This window comes from Natator depressus, chromosome 1, assembly GCF_965152275.1.
Source record: "Natator depressus isolate rNatDep1 chromosome 1, rNatDep2.hap1, whole genome shotgun sequence".
NCBI classification, from domain to species: domain Eukaryota; kingdom Metazoa; phylum Chordata; order Testudines; family Cheloniidae; genus Natator; species Natator depressus.
The window spans coordinates 261,238,343-261,259,481 of record NC_134234.1 but is presented as its reverse complement, the minus strand read 5'-3'; the positions used below and the strand labels follow the sequence as shown (position 1 = coordinate 261,259,481).

The window sequence follows — 21,139 nt, the reverse complement described above, 5'->3', positions numbered from 1 at the left end:
GATTCTTGACTGGGTGGAGTTGGTAATATGACATGTAGCTACATTTAGTCTGCACCAGGGGCAAGAGAGGGAAACCAGCACATGTGGGCACTGGAAGTGCTGGCCTGGAATGGGCAGGACATATTAGGCGGTAGGAGCAGAGAAGGGAGAAATTAGAAGCGCAGGAAACCAGCAGGAGGCCTATTTGGTGCCTGCAATTTAGGCCTGGACTGCACTAAAAGGTTAGGTTGACCCAGATGTGTCACTCAGGGGAGTGAAAATCCACAGCCCCGTGTACACAGCCCTAGGTCGATGGAAGAATTCTTCCCTGGACCTAGCGTCTCCGGAGCTGGATTAACTACGCTGGCAGGAGAACGCCTCCTATCGGCGCAGCCCGTGTCTACACCGAAGCTGGGGCTGGCTGGATTAAACCAAAAGCACTTTCCCCTGGTGCGAAGGGCCAGAGAAGCAGAGGACTCAGCGAAGCCCGGGCTCACGCGCTGGGAAAACAGGAGAGGCGGTGCAGGGCAAAGGCTCCCAACCAGGGCACCGAGCACAACCTGGGGGCAGGAGCTGTGCGAGACCGAGGCGACGAGCAGGGCGGGTGACAGCATGAGGGGCGGGGCACGGGGAGCTCAGAGAAGGTCACGCAGTCTGGTAACCCCAGGAGCCGGAGGCGGGGCATAAGCAGCCCCGCCCCCAGCCCGTCAGCGCCTGCCGGCCCGCGCAGCCTCGCGGCGTGCCCAGAGCTGGGACACGCCCCCTCCTCCGCTGTTACCGCCCCCTCCCACTGCAGCCTCACGTGACCCCCCTCTCGGGCGACTGGGCTAATGGTCGGCAGAGCCCGCTTCCCTCCTGCCGCCGCACCATCGAGCCTGAGGAGGTCTGTTCCAGAGCGGCCCGGGGAGGGCGACGCTCCGGCGGCCGATTTCCGGCACCTCTAAGACTCTCGCGCCCAACCGGTGGTTCCGGGGCGGAAGTGGCGCGCGCGTCCAGCCCGCGACCATTCAAGATGGCGGCGATGCCGACGAGGCGAGGAGCCGGGGGTACAGCGTAGAAACCGCCGCCCCGCAGCGAGGCAGAGGAGCTCGGCTCCCGCCCTTCAGAGGGGTGAGAGGAGCAGAGCAGGGTGGGAGACCGACCGACCGACCGCTCGCTCGCGGTGCTTCTGCGGGTCCCTGGGCTGCTTCTCTGCCCTAGTCTCTCCCCCCCCCCCTCGGGGGAGAGGAGCAGCCCAGGGACTTGCCGGGCCCCGCGGGAGAGAGGGGGAGGGGTGTGTTATCGCGGAGCTGTAGGAGGCGGGGTTCTGCCGGCCCCCAGGCGCACACAGGCCCGGCCCAGGCCGGCGGCTCTGGGGGAAGGAGCCGCAATGCCGGGGAAGTTTTCAGGCGGTGGGAGCGGGGTAGCTAGGGACTGGCACAGGTATCGGCATGAAGCCGGTTGTGGTCAGCAGAGCAAGGGCTTGTTCCCAGCCGCATCTGTGTCTCAGGCTCATTGTTGGCTCGGACCTCATGTCTTGCAGGCCTGGAGTCTGTACAGGGAGGGGGCTCGTACCCAGCTGTCCTATATCGAGACAAGGTGGGGTCCTCAGGGTTTTCGAAGTGGGATGGTGGGGGAGTCGATCTCAGTATTACATACCTGAGAAATGCAGAGTTTGGGACCCTTATGTGAGAGAGATAAATCTGTTAATTCCCCGCCCTGTAGCGTTCCTGGCTAGAGAAAGAATGGTCTGAGAAATCAAACTCGTGCTGCCTTAACTGTCCATAAGAGATGGCTTATTTTATCAGTGAACACACAATCTAGACTGCTTTAGTTGTAAGCATGGCTGTTAACGGCGCTTTATAGCCAGACAGTACAGATAAAAGCATTTTACAAATGCTGAATTAACCAGTATATTGAATGCAATCATTCGTAGCTCTTCAGTAAGGGTCCAATCTGCTCACATACTCAGGGCACCTAATGCCACATTAGTGCACTGCTCAGTACCTTAAAGGCAGTCATTTGATTATAATTATCTTTACATGGCAGATGATTCAAAGTTTCATTAGACACAAGCTAGCATGTCTTCATATCCAAACTTTATAGCTCCAGATAATCAAATTAGAGCACTTGCATAAAAAGAGGAAAGGTTAGTATGATGACAGATCTTCACACTTTGTACTAGAGACACAATTTATGAAGAAAAATTCTAAATCCAGATGTTCAACAATGCACATTTTTGAGACTCTTCACGTAAAGGAGAGCAGATGATAAACTTGTATCCTTGTGATAGAGAAGTGATTGGTACGGGATGTATGGAAAGAGTGTACAGAGAGGTATACGTGGTAGGCTGCAGCAGGACCACAGAGCTTGTGCAGCCTTAGATTCAACTGGATGTCATGTTTCCATTTGGATGGTTGTTTAATGGAACACACTAACTTTTGAACATCGGATCAATTCTAAAATTTCAAGGAATGTTCTAGATATCAGTGGGCAGAAGAACACTATTGATTTTGAGGAAGGGGAAAGGGGACATGCAGAGATTCTGCCATTGATTTAGCAGAGCTGCCTACAGCTTCAGGTACCTCTGTAGTTGTTTACAGATTAAATAACTCGTCGATTAAGCTAACACCTTGCAACATAACAATACGCCATCTCTTCTCTGTCCATCCTCCCAATAGAATTTGATGTTGACATCCTGAGTGATTTATCTCCCAGACAGAGAGAAGAGCAGTAATAAAGGGGGGAGAATAGGGGGACACAGCCATGGCATGTAGGCCAGTGGAAAAGAACTGTGCAAAGAAGGGGGAACCCTGTTATGAGGGAAGGGGGAATGTGGGACACAGAACTCCTGGCATGGGGGTGAAATGGGAGATCACACTGAACCCCTGGTGAGGGGGAGAATGGAGAACCCTGCAGTGGGAGGATTGGACGGCACTTGGAGATCCTGTCATGAGGTTGGGAGTGTTTCAGGGAGTCCCTGAAATAGAAAGGGATGAGATGATGGCATACAAGGAGTTGGTGCAAGGGGAGAGGGAGGAATGCAAGGAGCCCATGGTGTTTGCAATGAGCTCTGCCCTACAGGTTTGCTCAGGCCTACTGCCTGAACCCAGCTGACCAAGCCCTAGAGGATTGAGTAATTTTCCAACCCAACCCTGACATTCGTCCCCAAACCTGAATCAGCCCTGCTGTTCTCCTCCTGCCCATGCTGTTGGAGCTGCAGCAGCTGTGGGCCGTCCTGCTGCAGTGTGTGAGCTGCAGAGTGACAGGCACTTGGACTCTTCAGCATGCTCACTTTGCAGTTCACACAGTGCAGCGAGGTGGTGGTGGCCACCAGGAGCAGAGCATGCAGCCGCTGCTGTGCTGACCCCATTGCAGAGCAGACATGAGCCCAGGAGGGTCTGGTTGTTTTCACACCTGACCTGGGCCTGACACTTGTAGTTGTCTTGGGCTTAGGTTGAGTTGCAAGGCTCTACTCTGATTACAGAAGCAACAAAGTGTGCGAAACCCTAGTAAATACATTATACTTTTCATTTGCTTATTGAAATGAATGAGATGCAGTAGTCATTTGCTGACAGAATGGTGTGTTTGTGCGACTTTGCATGTTTGCCTGATTTTGCAGTGGCATTCTGTACATTCTTGAGAGCTGGGATTTAGGGAGGCGATAGACATTTGAGTTTCTGGGAAAACAAGCACTAATGCAGGGGGAAGAGGAGGAATTGGAGTATGCGGACTACTACATATGGCGTGTGATGTGGCTTTTTCTTTTTCAGGTGTCTACCCCCCCCCCCCCCCCCAGTTTAAAGAAGCAATAAAAAAAAATTGGTCAAAATGGGGCGGAGATCAACATCCTCCACCAAGAGTGGGAAGTTCATGAACCCTACAGACCAGGCCCGTAAGTATCCACTAAATTTCTTGTTGTAAGCATGGTTAATTCATCTGAGATAAAGATGGGAATGAAAGCTGGTTGGGAGTCAGGTCAGATCCATAAGCATTGTATAGTTAGAGGAGGAAACGACTACACAGATCTATTCCTGCTGTATTAATGTAATTACTAAGATTCTGATGGTCAGATAAGCATCTAGAAACAAGCAAAAAGATCAACTCTCACTATCAGATACTTCAGCTGGTTATTATTAGCAATGTTTTAAGTTTGTCAAAAATGTAGATTTTTAAAAAAAAATGTTGTTTCTATTCTGTACATAGAATATTTCAGTTTCTAAGGTGTTAATCATTTAGTGAGCATTAAATTCATACAGTCTTGTTTCAAAAAGACTGCTTAGTCCAGAACTTGTTACATCGATTAGGTGGGCGTGTATAGAAATATCTCTGCTTTTGGAGGAGTGGGGTTGCCGGTATGGCCATCTGTCGCCGTCTTTCTTCTGTAATGGGTATGAAATATGATTGTTTCTAATCGAATATCCAAGACTGTAAAAGTGGGGGTGGATAAAATTTGGCTTTTAGATCACAAGCGGTTAAGAAACAGGACTCCAGTAGTCATTTCTCTCCTCTGCAGGAAAGGAGGCCCGGAAGAGGGAGCTGAAGAAGGTAAGACACTATTACCATCCTTAAGAACACCTGGCTAGCACCATTCTAATATGCATCACATTCCCAACTGTTATGGGCTTCAGACAATAGGTAGAATCCAGACTTTATGGTTGGCTCCTCAGGAGTCACTTTCTTTCTGTGGAAAATGTTGTCTGACCAATTAATTTAAAGGAATGTTGCAGCCGGTATCAAGTGGAGTGCCCCAAGGGTTGGTCCTGGGGCCGGTTTTGTTTAATATCTTCATTAGTGATCTGGAAGATGGTGTGGATTGTACCCTCAGCAAGTTTACAGATGCCACTAAACTGGGAGGAGTGGTAGATATGCTGGAGGGTAGGGATAGGGACAGAGGGACCCAGACAAATTAGAGGATTGGGCCAAAAGAAATCTGATGAGGTTCAACAAGGAAAAGTGCAGGGTCCTGCACTTAGGACGGAAGAATCCCATGCACTGTTAAAAGACTAGGGACTGAGTGGCTAGGCAGCAGTTCTGCAGAAAAGGACCTAGGGGTTACAGTGGACGAGAAGCTGGATATAAGTAAACAGTGTGCCCTTGTTGCCAAGAAGGCTAACGGCATTTTGGGGCTGTATAAGTAGGAGCATTGCCAGCAGATCGAGGGACATGATCATTCCCCTCTATTCGGCATTAGTGAGGCCTCATCTGGAGTACTGTGTCCGGTTTTGGGCCCCACGCTACAAGAAGGATGTGGAAAAATTTGAAAGAGTCCTGTGGAGGGCAACAAAAATTATTAGGGGGCTGGAGTGCATGACTTATGAGGAGAGGCTGAGGGAACTGGGATTATTTAGTCTGCAGAAGAGACAAATGAGGGGGGATTTGATAGCGGCTTTCAACTACGTGAAAGGGGGTTCCAAAGAGGATGGAGCTAGACTGTTCTTGGTGGTACCAGATGACAAAACAAGGAGTAATGGTCTCAAGGTGCAGTGAGGGAAGTTTAAGTTGGATATTAGGAAAAACATTTTTGTTAGTAGGGTGGTGAAGCACTGGAATGCATTACCTAGGGAGGTGGTGGAATCTCCTTCCTTTGAGGTTTTTAAGGTCAGGCTTGACAAAGCTCTGGCTGGGATGATTTAGTTGGGGATTAGTCCTCCTTTGAGCAGGGGGTTGGACTAGATGACCTCCTGAGGTCCCTTCCCACCCTGATATTCTGTGATTCAACGGTTCTCAACCAGGGATATGCGTACCCTTGGGGGTACACAGAGGTCTTCCAGGAGTACATCAACTCATCTAGATATTTGCTTAGTTTTACAACAGGCTACATAAAAAGAACTAGCAAAGTCAGTACAAACTAAAATTTCATAACTGACAATGACTTGTTTATATTGCACTGAAATGTAAGTACAATATTTAGATTCCAGTTGATTCATTTTATAATTATATGGTAAAAATGGGAAAGTAAGCAATTTTTCAGTAATAGTGTGCTGTGACACTTGTAGTTTTATGTCTGATTTTCTAAGCAAGTAGTTTTTAAGTGAGGTGAAACTTGGGGGTATGCAAGACAAATCAGATTCCTGAAAGGGGTACAGTAGTCTGGAAAGATTCAGAGCCACTGCTTAACTCACTTTTAAAATGGACCTTATAGGGTGGTGTGGAGTGATTAACATTTGTAAAGCACTTTGAAAAGAATGGATGAATTTATTTCTCTTTCCTGGGGGAGTTCTTTGAGCACATTTAGAAGTCCCAGAAACCTGAACTAAAAAGAGAAATGTGTGATACCATAGATTATATCTGTTCCCCTATTTATCCTAGAACAACAGCACTATTCCTAATTCTTTATTCTCTGACCTTCTCAGAACAAGAAGCAGCGGATGATGGTACGAGCAGCTGTACTTAAGATGAAAGATCCCAAACAAATCATTCGGGACATGGAAAAATTGGATGAGATGGGTGAGTGGGTACCATCTAGAGGGACTTGCATTTAGAGTGAGAGGAGAGATGGGAGGTGAGAATTGAGAGATGGGACAAGATGGGTTTAGGGGTTAATGGAGGGACTACGTGGGTTGTAAGTGCAGAAACTTTGCTAAATACTGGCTTTTGCTTGTTAGAAGGTCTGGAGAAGGAAAGTGGGTAAATGGTTCTTGGAATGGGAATAGATGATGAACTTTTTCAAGGTAATTGGATATTGGAGAATTTTGGATGGCTAGACGTTCCTTTGGAAGACAGAAGGATAGACATATTGTCTCTAATTGCTGTGAAAAAGGAGACAACCCCCTTAAGGCTCTGGAGACTTGATGGAAAGCTGATTCAGATAGTCACTGTCATTGTCTCCAGAGGTTGCTATATTGAACATGTGTGCAGTATATGCAGTTGGGTAATCATGGCTTCTGTTGCAAGTCTCCCCTATAATTTCCTTTTTGGAATTGTTTGTTGCCTTGGTCCTGCTCTCCCGGATCAGAGTTTAACCCAGTACAGCAGCCACAACTTAATGAGAAGGTGCTGAAGGACAAGCGTAAGAAGCTGCGTGAGACCTTTGAGCGAATTCTGCGGCTCTACGAGAAGGAGAATCCTGACATCTACAAAGAACTGCGCAAGCTGGAAGTGGAGTATGAGCAGAAGAGATCGCAGCTCAGCCAATACTTCGATGCTGTCAAGGTAACATTGTTGCATACTTGGTCCTCAGTCCCTGCCACATTGGGTATTTTCACCAAGCTGCATACCCTGCACCTTGGCTGCCTTCTCAGGCATAGTACTTTAGCAGGGACATGATGAACCATCAATATGTCCTCAGTATCCCTGTGATGTACTATATTTACAGGGAAGGATGGTTTTGGAATGGTTTTACAATGGAAGCCCTAACTATCTTGCATACCCTGGCTTGTGAGATATGTCTTTTGGAACATGAATGAAGCTGATTTTGTTTAAAAACCCTCTTAAGTTTGTATGCATGTAATTCGTGTCTCTCAGCATTTATTTATAAGTGTTTCTGCTCTAGTATCTGAGTCCCTAAGCTCTGTCCCAGTCAACTATAAATCCTTCCTATAATGAGTGCTTCCCAGGTACTCTGGAAGGACATGGTGTTCTTGCCTACGGTATATCTTTGTTTGGGAACTAAGGGCATGTCTACACTAAAAACTTAAGTCGACCTATATTAGGTTGACTTACAGCCACCACAGTAATTACAGTGGTGTTTCATATCCACACTACCCTCCTTCAGTCAGTGGTGTGCGTCCTCGCCAGGACTGCTTCCACCAACCTAATGCAGTATGGGGAGCTGAGAGTCGGGCTCTGAGCTCCATTTGCAGCTCCCCACCGGGTGCCTGGCGGCCCCACAGGCTCCCCACCAGCTCCACTCTGCGCCCCCTCCCCCACCCTCCCCCCCCCCCACACACAAACGGTTCTCTGTTCCCTGCTGGGAGCCTGGGAGTCAGGACTCCTGGAGCAGCCCAGCAGGGAGCCTGGGTAGCAGCTCAGCTGGGAGTGGGGAGCCTGGACCCAGGGGGTAGCCTGACTGGAAGAAAGGAGGACAGTCTTGTCAATTTCATGGCTCCAGCACAGAGCCAGACATTGACAAGAATGACAGCCAACAGCTGATGTAAGACAGACAGTGTCTACAACAGAGGTGGGCAGACAACGGCCTGCGGGCCACATCCGGCCCTCAGGACCGTCCTGCTCGGCCCCGGCGCTCCCAGTCGGGGAGGCTAGCCCCCAGCCCCTATCCTGCTGTCCCCCCTCCCCTGCAGCCTCAGTTCGCCACGCTGCCAGCACTGTGGCCTGCTGCTCCTGCTGGTAAGGGCAGTGGCATGGCTGGCTCTGGTGGGGCTGCAAGCTCCTGCTGCTCTGAGCGGCATGATATGGGGGTTGGATAAGGGGCAGAGGGTCCTGGGGGGCAGTCGGGACAGGGAGCAGGGGGCGGTTGGATGGGGAGGAGGTTCGGGGGGGGGGGAGTGGGGGCGGTCAGGGGACGGGGAAGAGGGGCGGTTGGATAGGTGTGGAAGTCCGGGGGGACCTGTCAGGGGGCAGGGCTGTCAGGGGACAGGGAGCAGGGGGTGGGGACCTGGAGGGGGTGGTTAGTCGTGGGGGTCCCGGGGAGGGGTGGTCAGGGGACAAGGAGCGGGGTGGGGGGGTTGGATGGGTCCGGGATTTTGAGGGGGGCAGTTGGGGGCAGGAATTGGGAGGGGGCGGGGGCCAGGCTGCTTGGGGAGGCACAGCCTTCCCTGTCCGGCCCTTCACACAGTTTTGCAACCCCGATGTGGCCCACGGGCCAAAAAGTTTGCCCACCCCTGGTCTACAAGGACACTGTGTTGTCCTAACTGCTTCTGTTAAAGTCTTATGCTTTTCCTGGAGGTGGGGTTATGCCTATGTAGGAGGGCACTTAATATTGGAGGGAGGAAGGTGGCAGTGTGTACACTGACATAGGTCGACATAAACTGCCTTATGTCGACCTAACTGTTGTGTAGGGCTAAGTATCTTAAGAGGAATATAAGCTTGATCAGGTTTTGATTATTTGAATGGGGAAATGTTTTCCGCTAGCTGAGCTCTGTGTGTTACCTTTGACCAAAGAGGCCTTAATATCTTATGCTCGTGATCTGTTTCTCCAAATGTTCATTCAGGGGTCTAAGACAAAGAGTGACATACCAGTTGGACAGGCACCCTTGTAAATAACCATTTTTATGAGGGAAGGAACTGACTCCTTACCCTCTATATTCTATAAAGTGAGGAGTGTGCATGTGATCCTCTTCCCTCTGCCTCCTAAGAGATTAACCTGTTTGTTGTTTGTATTTCTTGCAGAATGCACAACACGTTGAGGTGGAGAGTATACCCCTGCCAGACATGCCTCATGCCCCCTCCAACATCCTTATACAGGACATCCCCCTACCTGGGGCTCAACCACCTTCTATCCTCAAGAAAACATCAGCCTATGGGTAAGAGGGAAGTGTCATGGAGGGGTAATAAATGCTGAACACCCATGCGTTGCAGGTGGGTATAGAGGGTTGTTGATAGAAGTGATGTTTGGGAGAGGGGAATTGGAAGTTCTGAGGGAGTGATGAATCCTTCATTCTGTATGTATTTCCCCTCTGTTTTTGCTGTTAAAACCTTTCTTTGTGCCTTGGTCATCTCTCATATTGACTCTGATGCGTGTGTCTGGTCTTCCTGCATATCTACTTTTGCACATTAGTCCACCTTCAGCTCCATTGCTAGAGTTCTTTTTTCCCACTGTTCTCACTGCAATACCCCTTTTGGTCGTAAATACTTTCATAGGCTTCTTGTCTGCTGCTGTGTTAAATTCAAGTTTCTATTTCACCTCTTAATCTGGCCTGTGTGTCTCATGTCCTCCTGCTCTCCCTTTCCTCTTACTGATTACTTAGCATCCTTTTATTTGTCAGCTTCATGGTGTCTTCATTTTGCCCCCTATGTTTGCATCAGTTCCCACTTGTCCTTAGTCTTCTCCCTCTGTCTTCCTTTAAGCCTATTTCTTCCATAAAGCTTTCTTAACTCTAATGTCCATCAGCAGTGTCTCCAAACCCTCCCACCTTTAATTGGTGACCTCTTTTTTTGAGTCAGTTCATAAATTCGTTGGGCAAGGACCATGCCTTACTCTGTTTTTGTAAATTTCTAATGTATTTTCATAGCACTTAGGACAGGAACAGCTGGATCATTGTCTAAATGGTTGCTGTGAAGGTGATTGTGAAGAACTGGGACAGATTTTTGTGTTTATCTCCTTTACACTTTTTTTTTTTAATATCCAGCCCTCCAGTCCGGCCCATTTCTGTACTTCCACCTCCTGGACTTGGTGTTCCACGGTTACCCCCAGGTCGGAAGCCCCCTGGACCTCCTCCAGGGCCTCCCCCACCCCAAGTCCTACAGATGTATGGCCGTAAAGTGGGCTTCACTTTAGAGATGGCCCCTTGGAGGCGAGAGGAAGAGATTTCTTACAGTCCTGACATAGGTAAAAAGCTGCTCCTCCTTTGTCCCAGTCCTCATGTTATCCCTGTACTGGAGATTTACCTTGACTTCTGTCTGCTCTTCCACTGATAGTGCTACAGTGAATGTGGTGTGCACTGGCATTGCCATTATGACTTAACTGGGAGGAATGTGCAGGCTTGTATTATCTGAGACTGGTTTCTGTAGGTTCACAGAGAATTTTCTTACTGTATGAAAGATTGAAATAACTACAAAGCTTGGCCAAATAACTAAGATAAGATAAATTTGCAAGTGTTTGAAGGGTGTTGAATCCTCTGAGGTGAAGAACCTGTCTAGATGGTTATAGTTAAGTGGAATGGAATGAAATTGAATAAAGGGGGGAAATGAGACTGGATATCAATAAGCCTTTGCTACTAATAGTTAAATCTCATACACTAGAGAATAATTTCCTAAGGGAAATGATAGAAAACGCCATCATGTGATTGGACAAAACCATCTGAAAAACTATCCTACCGGGGGAGAGAGAATTTTCCATTTTAGACTTCTGTGAGTAAAAGTCTCATGTCTCAGATGTGTGCCCCTTGAGTTTTGGAGATAGCATCCTTCATTTAAATGATTATGCTCCTAAACCTCTTGGGAGGTGCTGGTATGCTGCATAATTTAATGTCAGTTAATTTAACATCAGTTACATTTCCTTATCAAATGTCAAAGTTTCAAGTTATAACTTTCAAATACTGGGTTTTACACTAGTGCATTGTTGAATGGGAGAGAAATCTGCCCCCAGGGTTGATGGCTGCAAGATTGTGGGATCCCGCATTTTAAAATCTCCCCAGCTAGCATCATTCAGAAAAGTTGTGCATGTTCTTTCATTCCCACCCAAAGTGTTTCTCATTAGCACCTGTAGGATTAGTAGCACCAGAAGTTAAACTAATTAGACCTTCCAATTTCATTTAATTCCTACTGGACCTCCATATATTGCATAGTGAAACTAAGTTTATCAGCTTATGCACATAATGGAGTGCTACGTAGACATAACATTAGGACTTGGGGGACTAGAAAAGGCACAAAGTAGAGTGACCAGAGAAATTCAGAAAGGTAGAAATGGATAAATAGAAATGAACTGGTGAATTTTAGAGTGCAGATATTGTTCAGTAGCCAAAAAAAAAAAAAGCAACGGTGATAGCTGATTGGATTAGTAACAAAACAACCTCAAATAAGATCTCCATCCTAGAGTGTATTTTACCCTCCTTTTGTTCCCCTCTCCCCATTCCTGGATAGCAAAATGAAATTACTGTCTTCTATCAGAAATAGAACTAGTTAACTCTCCACTTGGAGGGGGATCTGAAAGGATAAATGCTAAACAATGTATGTCTGTTCCTCACTGGAATGGAGTTTGGAATGGGTTCTGTAACTATAGAAATAAACCTAAGATGACATATATTCTCATTCTTCCATGCTGGTGTGCTTTGCTTCCTGATATTCTACTCTCTTCTTCTCAGGTCAGCGAGGGCACGATGATGATGCCTCCAGTACCAGTGAAGATGAAGGGTATCCTGAGGACATGGATCAAGACAGGCATGATGACAGTAGTGATGACAGTGATAGTGACAGATCAGATGCAGACAGCGAAGGCGATGAATTCCTGCATCGTGACAATGAAAATGAAAGGGAAGGTGAAGACAAGAAATCAGGTTTGTGTGGTGGGAATTCCACTTCATTATAGTCTGAAAAGTGACTGAAAATAGGACTGCATCATAGCCTGAAAAGTGACGCTCTTATTTCTGTTTGTTCTATAGTCATGAGGCTGAAAGGAGAGCAAACTGAATTCTGTTCTGGCTCAACTAACTAAATTATTACCTAAGTTCCTATTACAGAATTTTTTTACTGCTGATAAATGAGTCAGAAAGCACCCAGCTGGAATTTGAGATTCCAGGCTGAGGTTGCAACATTAGTATTCAAATTTATCTGGTTTGTTAGAATATATACACACTTGACCTGGAGCATTGAGTCAGAAACAAGGAACTCCACAATGCAATTTTTAGTTCCATGTCAGAGTAGAACCACACTTTAATGACTTGAGACTTTTCAAAAGAACTGTACAAGATACATAACTGAATTTCAGGCTTATCAAAGACAGTCTACTTCACTCACTGTAGAAGAGCATCAACCATCCATTCAACTATTTGAGTGGAAGTCAGGGACACTATTTATTTGAAACTGATGGGAATTTTAGGTTAGCAGAATGTAATAAGGCAAATAACACCGATGTTATGTTACCATTTTGAAAAGAGTCACAAGATATTTAATTTGCTATCCACATCAAATAATAACTTTTCTTGTATATATTTGATCTCTCCCTTTTCCCTGTGCTTATCTCTGCAGGGCTTAGTGTGCGGTTTGCCGACATGCCTGGGAAGTCACGGAAAAAGAAAAAGAACATGAAAGAACTGACTCCACTTCAGGCTATGATGTTGCGAATGGCAGGTGAGAACATAAATTCCCTAGCTAGTAAACAAAATATTTAGCTTTTTAAAAAAAAAAAATGTTTTTGCTTGCTTCATTTCTCAACCTTAATGAAGATAACTTAGACTAATGAAACATTAATATTTGTTTTTAAGGGGAATAAGGAGGTGAGGAGAACTTAAAACTGAGTTGCTGTTTAAGTAATATATCCCTTGAGGCAACTTTACTATGTTCTCAATATTCTAAAGCCTTTCAGGATTAAGATGCCCATAAAAGATGCTGCTTCAGATGTATAAAGGTAACCAGACTTGAGCTCGTTTTTCGTTCCTCATTAAGAACTGCACTTGTGTCAGCTGTTTCATTTGTCTGCTCATATAAAATCACCTTTTTTTTAAAAAATGTGAAAGTTTTTTACTTTTGTATAATTCAAAGGGCTAAACCAATTTTCCACGGGTTTCCCCCTAAAAATCCCCAAACTGTAGCTGTGTGAAGTTATGCAAGAGAAATTTCAGCCCAGAAGGAATTGTTAACCCCTGAAAATATGGGGTTGTTATGGCACAGCCTTCTGTGCTCCATGGTAGTGCTGCCAGCGAGAGCTGTACTATGTTCCTGTTACCTATTTTATATAGTAGCTAAATGAGGCCAGTTTCTTCCCTCCTCCCCATCACCTTTTTGTGGGGGAGGAGATGATCCTGCATCTCAAGTTTTTCTATGGTACGTATTTATAAATGTGTCTTGTCTTTTCTGTGTCTTCAGGTCAGGAAATCCCCGAGGAGGGGCGAGAAGTGGAGGAATATTCGGAAGAGGAGGAAGAGGAGGATGAAGATGATTCTGAATCTGAAGAGACACCACAGCAGCAACGCAAGGAGGAGTCTCGTACAGAGACGGGGTCATCATCTACTACACCCTCTCAGCCACAGCAACAGCAGCAACCACCACCACAGCCTGTTCCTCCAACTCAGCTACAGGCACCGCCCATGACTGGGCCTCCCCCTCTGGGACCACCCCCTGCCCCTCCCCTGAGGCCTCCAGGACCACCTACTGGTCTTCCTCCTGGTCCTCCACCAGGTGAACACTTAGCGTATTTTTGTTTAAATTAACTTGCAGCTGCTGAAAGGCATTAGGTTCCAATCCCAATCCTGCAGACCAAGAGTTGGCTTTTTATTCCCTGACCAGCTATAGTGGCAGTGCAGGCTTCCCTTAAACTGTCCTTTGAATGTGTTTCAACCCTTACCTGGAGAGGGAAACATACTTATGTGAAGGAAATTTGATACCATTCTTATTCAGTGGTAGTGAGCCAGATGGCAAATTAGTGCCTGGTCCGATGTTGGTTTTGCAATGTAAGCACCTATTTTACCTGCAACTGGAGGGAGACAGCGACTTATTTCACATAGATCAGTGAGGAATGATTTGGTCACTACCTATCTGAACTGGATTGCAGAAATTAGCCTAAAAATTAAAATCTCTGTAACCTGTTCTCTAGCCATCTAATTTCATTAAATAGAATGTTGGCTTTGATAGAGTTAGTATATTTAGGACAATATATAACATGAGCCCAGTGCTATTCCTGTGCACACATACAATGAATAACAAACATGATGTTAATAAGTAAATATAAGGCATGTCCTTCAGTTCTGCTCTTCTCACCCTCCCTAAAACAAAAAAACCCCAAACCCACAACAGCCCTCTACTTTTACTGTTTCCATGAAATCAACAAAGTCTGACTCTACCAGGACAGTGGGGAAAGCAGATTCCAGAGTGAAAGGTCTTACATTGAAGTCGTTATCTTCAGTTATTTAAATTTAGGCATTGTTGACTCATTCGCTGTTCTCTCAAATGTCACTGCAGCACATGGTGGGGAGAGAGTCTCGCAGACAGCTACTGGGTAGGGCTGCAGATTCCTCATGAAAAGGAAGTGGGGTACTAGAATACAGCATCTTGGGAATGTGGTGTGATATGGATCACTTGAATGTCTCTGTAAACACTATCTGTACAGGAGAAATAGGATTTCCCCTTTTGCCAATCTGTGATGTTGCCACAATAGAGAAAAGGACACTTTTTACGCAACTGTGGAATTTGATACTGCAGTATATTAACTCATTAAATTTCCAAAAAGTGATCTATTTTATAAGAGCAATGATCTCTTCAGTGACAGTCCTTAAGATCCGTGAGGCTGCCAGGTTTAGTTCTTATGCTTCAAGACAAAAGCTGACCACTTGGGATCAGGAAGTAAATACCCTCCATCCTAATATATTGCACAGTCAGTTACCTCAAGAAGAAAGCATAAAATCCCCACAAGTAACTGGCTTTCACAATTGCCAAAGAGGCACTACCAGACTGGATAAAACATTGGTAAAATCTGGTAATGTCATTTTGACAGGATTATAGGCGTTAACGTAATCTTGACACATTTTTCAAACGGGAAATCTCTGATGACTCTAGTTCAGGACCAGCTTGTCGAAGTGATTCTTTCAAATACCTGCACATTGGAAAGATCATTTCAGCATGTTGTGTTCTTGGGAATACAGCTCAGCACTGGAGCCTCTCCAATAAGATAACAGAAGGGAGGATTGTGGTGAGAAGAGAGAGAAGTGACTTGGCTTGAACAGCCAAGACACCACATTGTCTGTGGCTGTGCCTACACTGCAAGTTAGGGGTGTGAATCTCCTGCTCATGAATACGTATTTGTGCTAGCGCTCATCGAGCTAGTGGAAAATAGCAGTGTAGCTGTGATAACGTAGGTAGTGGCAGTGGAGGCAGGAAGGAGCTGTGCTGAGTACAAACCTGCCTGAAACTGGTAGATACGTGCTCAGCCATTCCTCTGCTACTTATGCTACCATGGCTACACTACTGTTTATGCTTTCACTAGCTCAGTGAGAGCAAGCGTGAATATCTGTACGCATAGTATAGGCATAGCCTTTGTATAAGGGGTTAAGAAACCATAAGACGAGAAGATCAGTTATGTAGAGGGTTGGCTGATATTGGAGACCGCTCCCCTTAATCAGGTGCTGTTTGAGATTACATGATGCAATGTTTTTCCGCCCATGAGTTAAGTTGCCTTTGTTTTGTGTGTATATTTTCAGGGGCTCCTCCATTCCTGAGACCTCCAGGATTGCCAGGTCTGCGTGGGCCTTTACCACGACTCTTACCACCAGGACCTCCTCCTGGTCGGCCCCCTGGTCCTCCACCAGGCCCACCTCCAGGTCTGCCACCCGGCCCACCCCCACGTGGACCCCCACCTCGTTTGCCACCTCCAGCACCACCAGGTAAATTTTTCTGCTTCCTTATTATGTGTATTTCATTTTAAACTTTCCCACTGGTGCTTGAGTTAGTACATGTGGTATGGGGAAACATTCTTCCCCGGTACCCTGGCCTCAGACAGTCCCATGCTACTTATGTGCCTACATTCAGGCTACATTACTACAAGCACGGCATTGGGTGGCATAACCTGTTCCCCTCCATTGCAGGTCCCTTGGAGTTGTTACTTTCCGTTTAACGACAATGACTAAGTCCCTGCTGTTCTTGTACCTGGAGGTCTGAATTCCCGTTATGTCAGAATTTGTTTTCATTGTACTATATCACAGATCTGTTCCAGATTGCCTCTTGTGTTGACCTCCCTGTTAGAATTCACATTATTATTTGTATTTTCTTGGGGCCTAGGAGCCCCAGTCATAGACCAGGACCACATTGTGCTAGGCTATGTACAAACACAGAACAAAAGGACAGTCCCTGCAGCTGTCCACTCCTGAAGCAGGGACTATTTACGCCCCACTGGTCACATGCTGCTGATAGTTCTGAAATTCTTATACACATGATGGGAGGTTGTCCATTGTGCTCTAGCACTGGATATATATAGCAATTCAAGGGAGGGGAATACACAGGGGCCTTAACCTCCATACAAAGCCACAGTGCCTGTCTAGAATTTCCTAAACGTGTGTGCACATTCTTCCTGATGGAGAACAATCTGATGCTGAGGGGCTTGAAAACAATTTGTAAGATTACCTTCTGTAAGATTACCTTCTAACTCGGGGGACCTGCCTCCAACTTACGAGCTTTCTCTGGATTGTTTCCAAGTGCTGTTTCCGCTTGCTCAAACTTTCTGTCCCTCCGTCCACAGGTATCCCTCCTCCTCGTCCAGGCATGTTGCGTCCACCTCTGGTGCCTCCACCAGGGCTTTTCCCGCCGGCTCCCATTCCAAACCCAGGAGTGCTGAGTGCCCCACCCAGTCTGATCCAGCGCCCCAAGGCGGATGACACCAGTGGAGCTACCATTGAGAAGAAAGCCACAGCCACAATCAGTGCCAAGCCGCAAATTACCAACCCCAAAGCAGAGATCACCCGCTTTGTGCCCACTGCCCTGCGAGTGCGACGTGAGAATAAGGGGGCTTCTGCTGTCTCCCAGAGAAAACACGATGATGAGCCTGCTCTCCAATTAACCAAAGCAACCCCTAAGGTTGGCTCCTCTGCCCCTGTCTCTGTGCAGACTAAGGATGATGTGTATGAAGCCTTCATGAAGGAAATGGAGGGGCTACTGTGACGTATCCTCATCCCGGTCAACCCTCCTACCTGCTGAGCTCAAATCAGACTACTGTATGGTGGGGAGGTGTATTTCCTGTAATAGACCCAGTTACTGAAGGAGACCACCCCCCTGCCCCATCTTCAGTGTGTGTGTGGGGAGGGGGGTTGCGTGATAGAATATTCCACCTACCCACAGGTTAACTTACCAACAGGCTCAGAATAGACACCATTGCAGTCAGGTTCTGGTGGGGGCCTTCCTTTCAGAGCCAGAATTGCCACTTCTGTCCTCTTTGTGGGAGGAGACTAAAATCCAGAAATGACACTATGATGGAACCTTTCTTGGGTCGGTCTTCTATTTTGCGGGACACTGGTACTGAAAGACGAGTGTGTCTGGCACTCCCACTGGAACCTTTTCACCCTCTGAATGCTTTGGGTAGGGTGCTAGAATAAACTCCTGAGGTACTGGAAATACGTTGGCAACATTTCATACACACACCTGGTCATTAAGTTTTTATGTTCCATTTTGGTTGTCTTTTGTAAATATTTTGTAATACTGTGTTTTTAGTTGCAGTGAGATTGATTGATCACTTCCTGCAAGGGGGTTATCAAAAAGGTATTTTGCTGCATATACTTTATGGGAGTTTTGCACCCTGTCCCCTCCAGAGTCAACTTGTTGGCTTCCTGCTGACAGGGAAGACTTCAGTGTGTCTCATGAAAACAATAAATGTTTGATGTACTAAAACACTTGTCTTCTTGTGATCTGGTATCTGTATTAATGCAGTTAGGGGAAAGGCTGTGCATAGCTCCTAGGGAGGGATTATTGCACTGAACTTCATGGAAGAAGCACCTGGCTAGATTTTGAATTAAGTACTATCTTTTAAAAAAATTGCTTTATGAAGTTGTGAGCAAACATACTGAAACTGTATGTGTCAACACCTGTACTTCGCTGTATCATTTATAACCCTCACTTGTAATTTATAATCAACCTTTGCGGGTGGAACATGTTATTTTGAGACCTAAAATGTGGAGCTTGCAACAGTTAACAAGCTTCTCTGTTTATGCTGGCAAAGCTTCAACTTGCATCAAGCCTAAAATACTTGATTACATTGGATGTCCCTTAGACTCATGAGAAAGCATATCAAGTTAGAAGTAGAAACAACTTACAAATTTAAGAGTATGAATAATACTTTCACTGACAAGGAAACTTCTAGGCAAAAATTCTGTTAAATTATGTAAAAATTGAGAATATTGCACTAAAAATGTTAAACATTAGGGTTTCCTCACTTTTTAACAAATTGAGATTCTAAATTTAACCTTCATAAGCCAACTCTCCTTCCACCTATAGGCTATAAGACCCTGCTAGTTCCATTCACCATACTCCTCCATCTCCTTTTCCATTATGAACTACAGACTATCACCAGCACACATCTACATACTAACCTGGTGTATCATTACACTCCCACCATATGGACACAAGCCTCCTGCTCCTCTAGTCCACCTGCTTGTGTTCAAGAGATACCAGTACCTTAACGTCTCTGTACCGAATGACAGGTTTCAGAGTAGCCGTGTTAGTCTGTATTCGCAAAAAGAAAAGGAGGACTTGTGGCACCTTAGAGACTAACAAATTTATTTGAACATAAGCTTTCATGAGCTACAGCTCACTTCATCTGATGAAGTGAGCTGTAGCTCACAAAAGCTTATACTCAAATACATTTGTTAGTCTCTAAGGTGCCACAAGTACTCCTTTCTGTACCAAATGGGGTTTAAACTCCACAGCATCTCATTGATTTTAAGGCCAGAAGACCAGCTGTGATAGTCTAGGGCAGTGATCCTCAGACTGAGGCTCATGAGCTGCAAGTGGCTCTTTAATGTGTCTCCTGTTGCTCTTTGCAGCACATGATATTAAAACATAGTGTGATGTAATTATTAATCAGGATGCTTTTACTATGTTGTTAATCAATTGTAGTTGATAAAATAATACTTGGTCAGTCATTTCACTGTGAGAATATTATATATAAAAAATAGTAAATGAAACAATGAATTCACACTACTGTGACTCTTTTGGGTAATGATGGATCATTAATTTGGCTCTTGAAACACAGGTTTGAGTATCAGTGATCTAAGGTGACCTGCATAACAGACCATTAGACTTCCCTGAATTAAATCCTATTTCAAATCCAATACCTGTGGTTGAACTGCAGTGTGCGTATTTTATAGGTTTTTTTTCCCCCTAAAAGTCCAATCTTGATTTAAAAATTTCCAGTGATAGAGAATCAACCACAACCTGTGGTCCAAAGACAGTATACCATTCCATTGTGATCCAGTTCACCTTATCCATCCTTTTAATATGGGTTGGACATTGCACTGTCCTAAACCCACTCATATTCCTGATATTATTCAGACACCTGCACTTTAGCAATAGGTTGGAGATTCCTTCTTCTAAGTATCTGCTAGAGACACCAGTATATCTCATATACCCACTGAGGGAAAGGGCAGCTAGTGTATATGCTTAGGAGGGCTACCTACTTGTGCCTTTTGCTGCTTACTGCCTGTTCCTCTTTCCTCAGGGCAATACTCAAGTCAAGTAATACGAAGAGAAGGTGTGGAAAAATTCCTATTTGTCCATTCTCTATGTTCTATGCTACATAAGCTATAAGACACTAGCACGCAACTGTCATGTGTCCTCTACTGAGGCTTTTTGAGCTCTGATCCTAAGGTTATGAGAATCTGCCTTTAACTTCTGCTTACATTTTCTTCATCTGTAGACAGACTCCCTCTCTCTGGTATAGGTAGAAAGGTTATGAGCTAATCATAAAACTAAAATCTGTATTAAGTTTTATAATCTATTCCTTAGTTGGAGAAAATTAAATTTCATCTGACAACTCTGTTTTTTCAGTCAGTAGTGGGAGATCGAGTAGAGATCTGGGCAGAATTGAGATTAGGATTTAATTCTGACTTCCGTGACTTTCTAGTATGAGGTGTTAACTATGACATAGTTGATAGGCCAGAAGAGACCATTATGATCATCTAGTCTGACCTAATTCCCAAAGCAGATCCTCTAGAAAAAAATCTAATCTGGATTTAAAAATTCAGTGATGGTGAACACACCATGACCCTTGGTAAATTGTTCCAATGGTCAATTACTTTCACTGTTAAAATTTTGTCATTCCAGTTTGAATTTGTCTAATTTCAACTTCTAGCCATTGGATTGTTATACCTTTCTCTGCTAGGCTGAAGAGTCCATTACTGAGTATTTGTTCACCATGTAGGTACCTATAGATTGTAATCAAATCATCCTTTCTCCTTCTCCTCGCCTTCGTCCCATCTGTATGGAATTGGCTCACAGGACTCCTTTTATGGATGACTTTGGCCAAGTTTTAGGTTCAGCTGCTACCCTGACACCAGCCTGCCTTCTTTTTCCAACAGGCTTGGGAAGGGCTATGGAGGAGTTCAAGTCATCCTTTAAGCTTCTCTTCGTTAACTAAATAACGCTATAAGGCAAGTTTTCTATTCTTTTAAATATTCCTCCCAATTTTTTTCCTGGTAGGCCATAAACTGACACTGGTGGGGGGAGGGGAGGTCAGGTTCAAAGGGCTATTAATTATCCCCTTGAGCTTTCCAGCTGGTTGGTGGGTGGGTGTGTGTGTATAATATGTTTTTAATAGACAACACTTTCAAACTTAACTACATCTTAGTTTTTGTCTGGGACACTGAATTAAGACTCAGTGCTTCAATTCACATGGTCATTTGCAAGGTGGTTATTTCTATATCATTAT

At 45.4% G+C, this 21,139-nt stretch overlaps 1 protein-coding gene across 1 annotated transcript; it reads left to right on the top strand.

The window, feature by feature from the left end:
- The first annotated feature begins 3,737 nt into the window (after positions 1 to 3,737).
- Positions 3,738 to 18,197, top strand: WBP11 (WW domain binding protein 11). The gene is made up of 11 exons (XM_074941787.1): positions 3,738 to 3,853; positions 4,475 to 4,506; positions 6,315 to 6,408; positions 6,917 to 7,113; positions 9,250 to 9,383; positions 10,209 to 10,408; positions 11,883 to 12,074; positions 12,766 to 12,867; positions 13,603 to 13,914; positions 15,930 to 16,112; positions 16,964 to 18,197. The coding sequence occupies exons 1-11, from the start codon at positions 3,790 to 3,792 to the stop codon at positions 17,380 to 17,382; spliced, it is 1,929 nt and encodes a 642-aa protein (XP_074797888.1). The 5' UTR covers positions 3,738 to 3,789; the 3' UTR covers positions 17,383 to 18,197.
- The last annotated feature ends 2,942 nt before the right edge of the window (positions 18,198 to 21,139 follow it).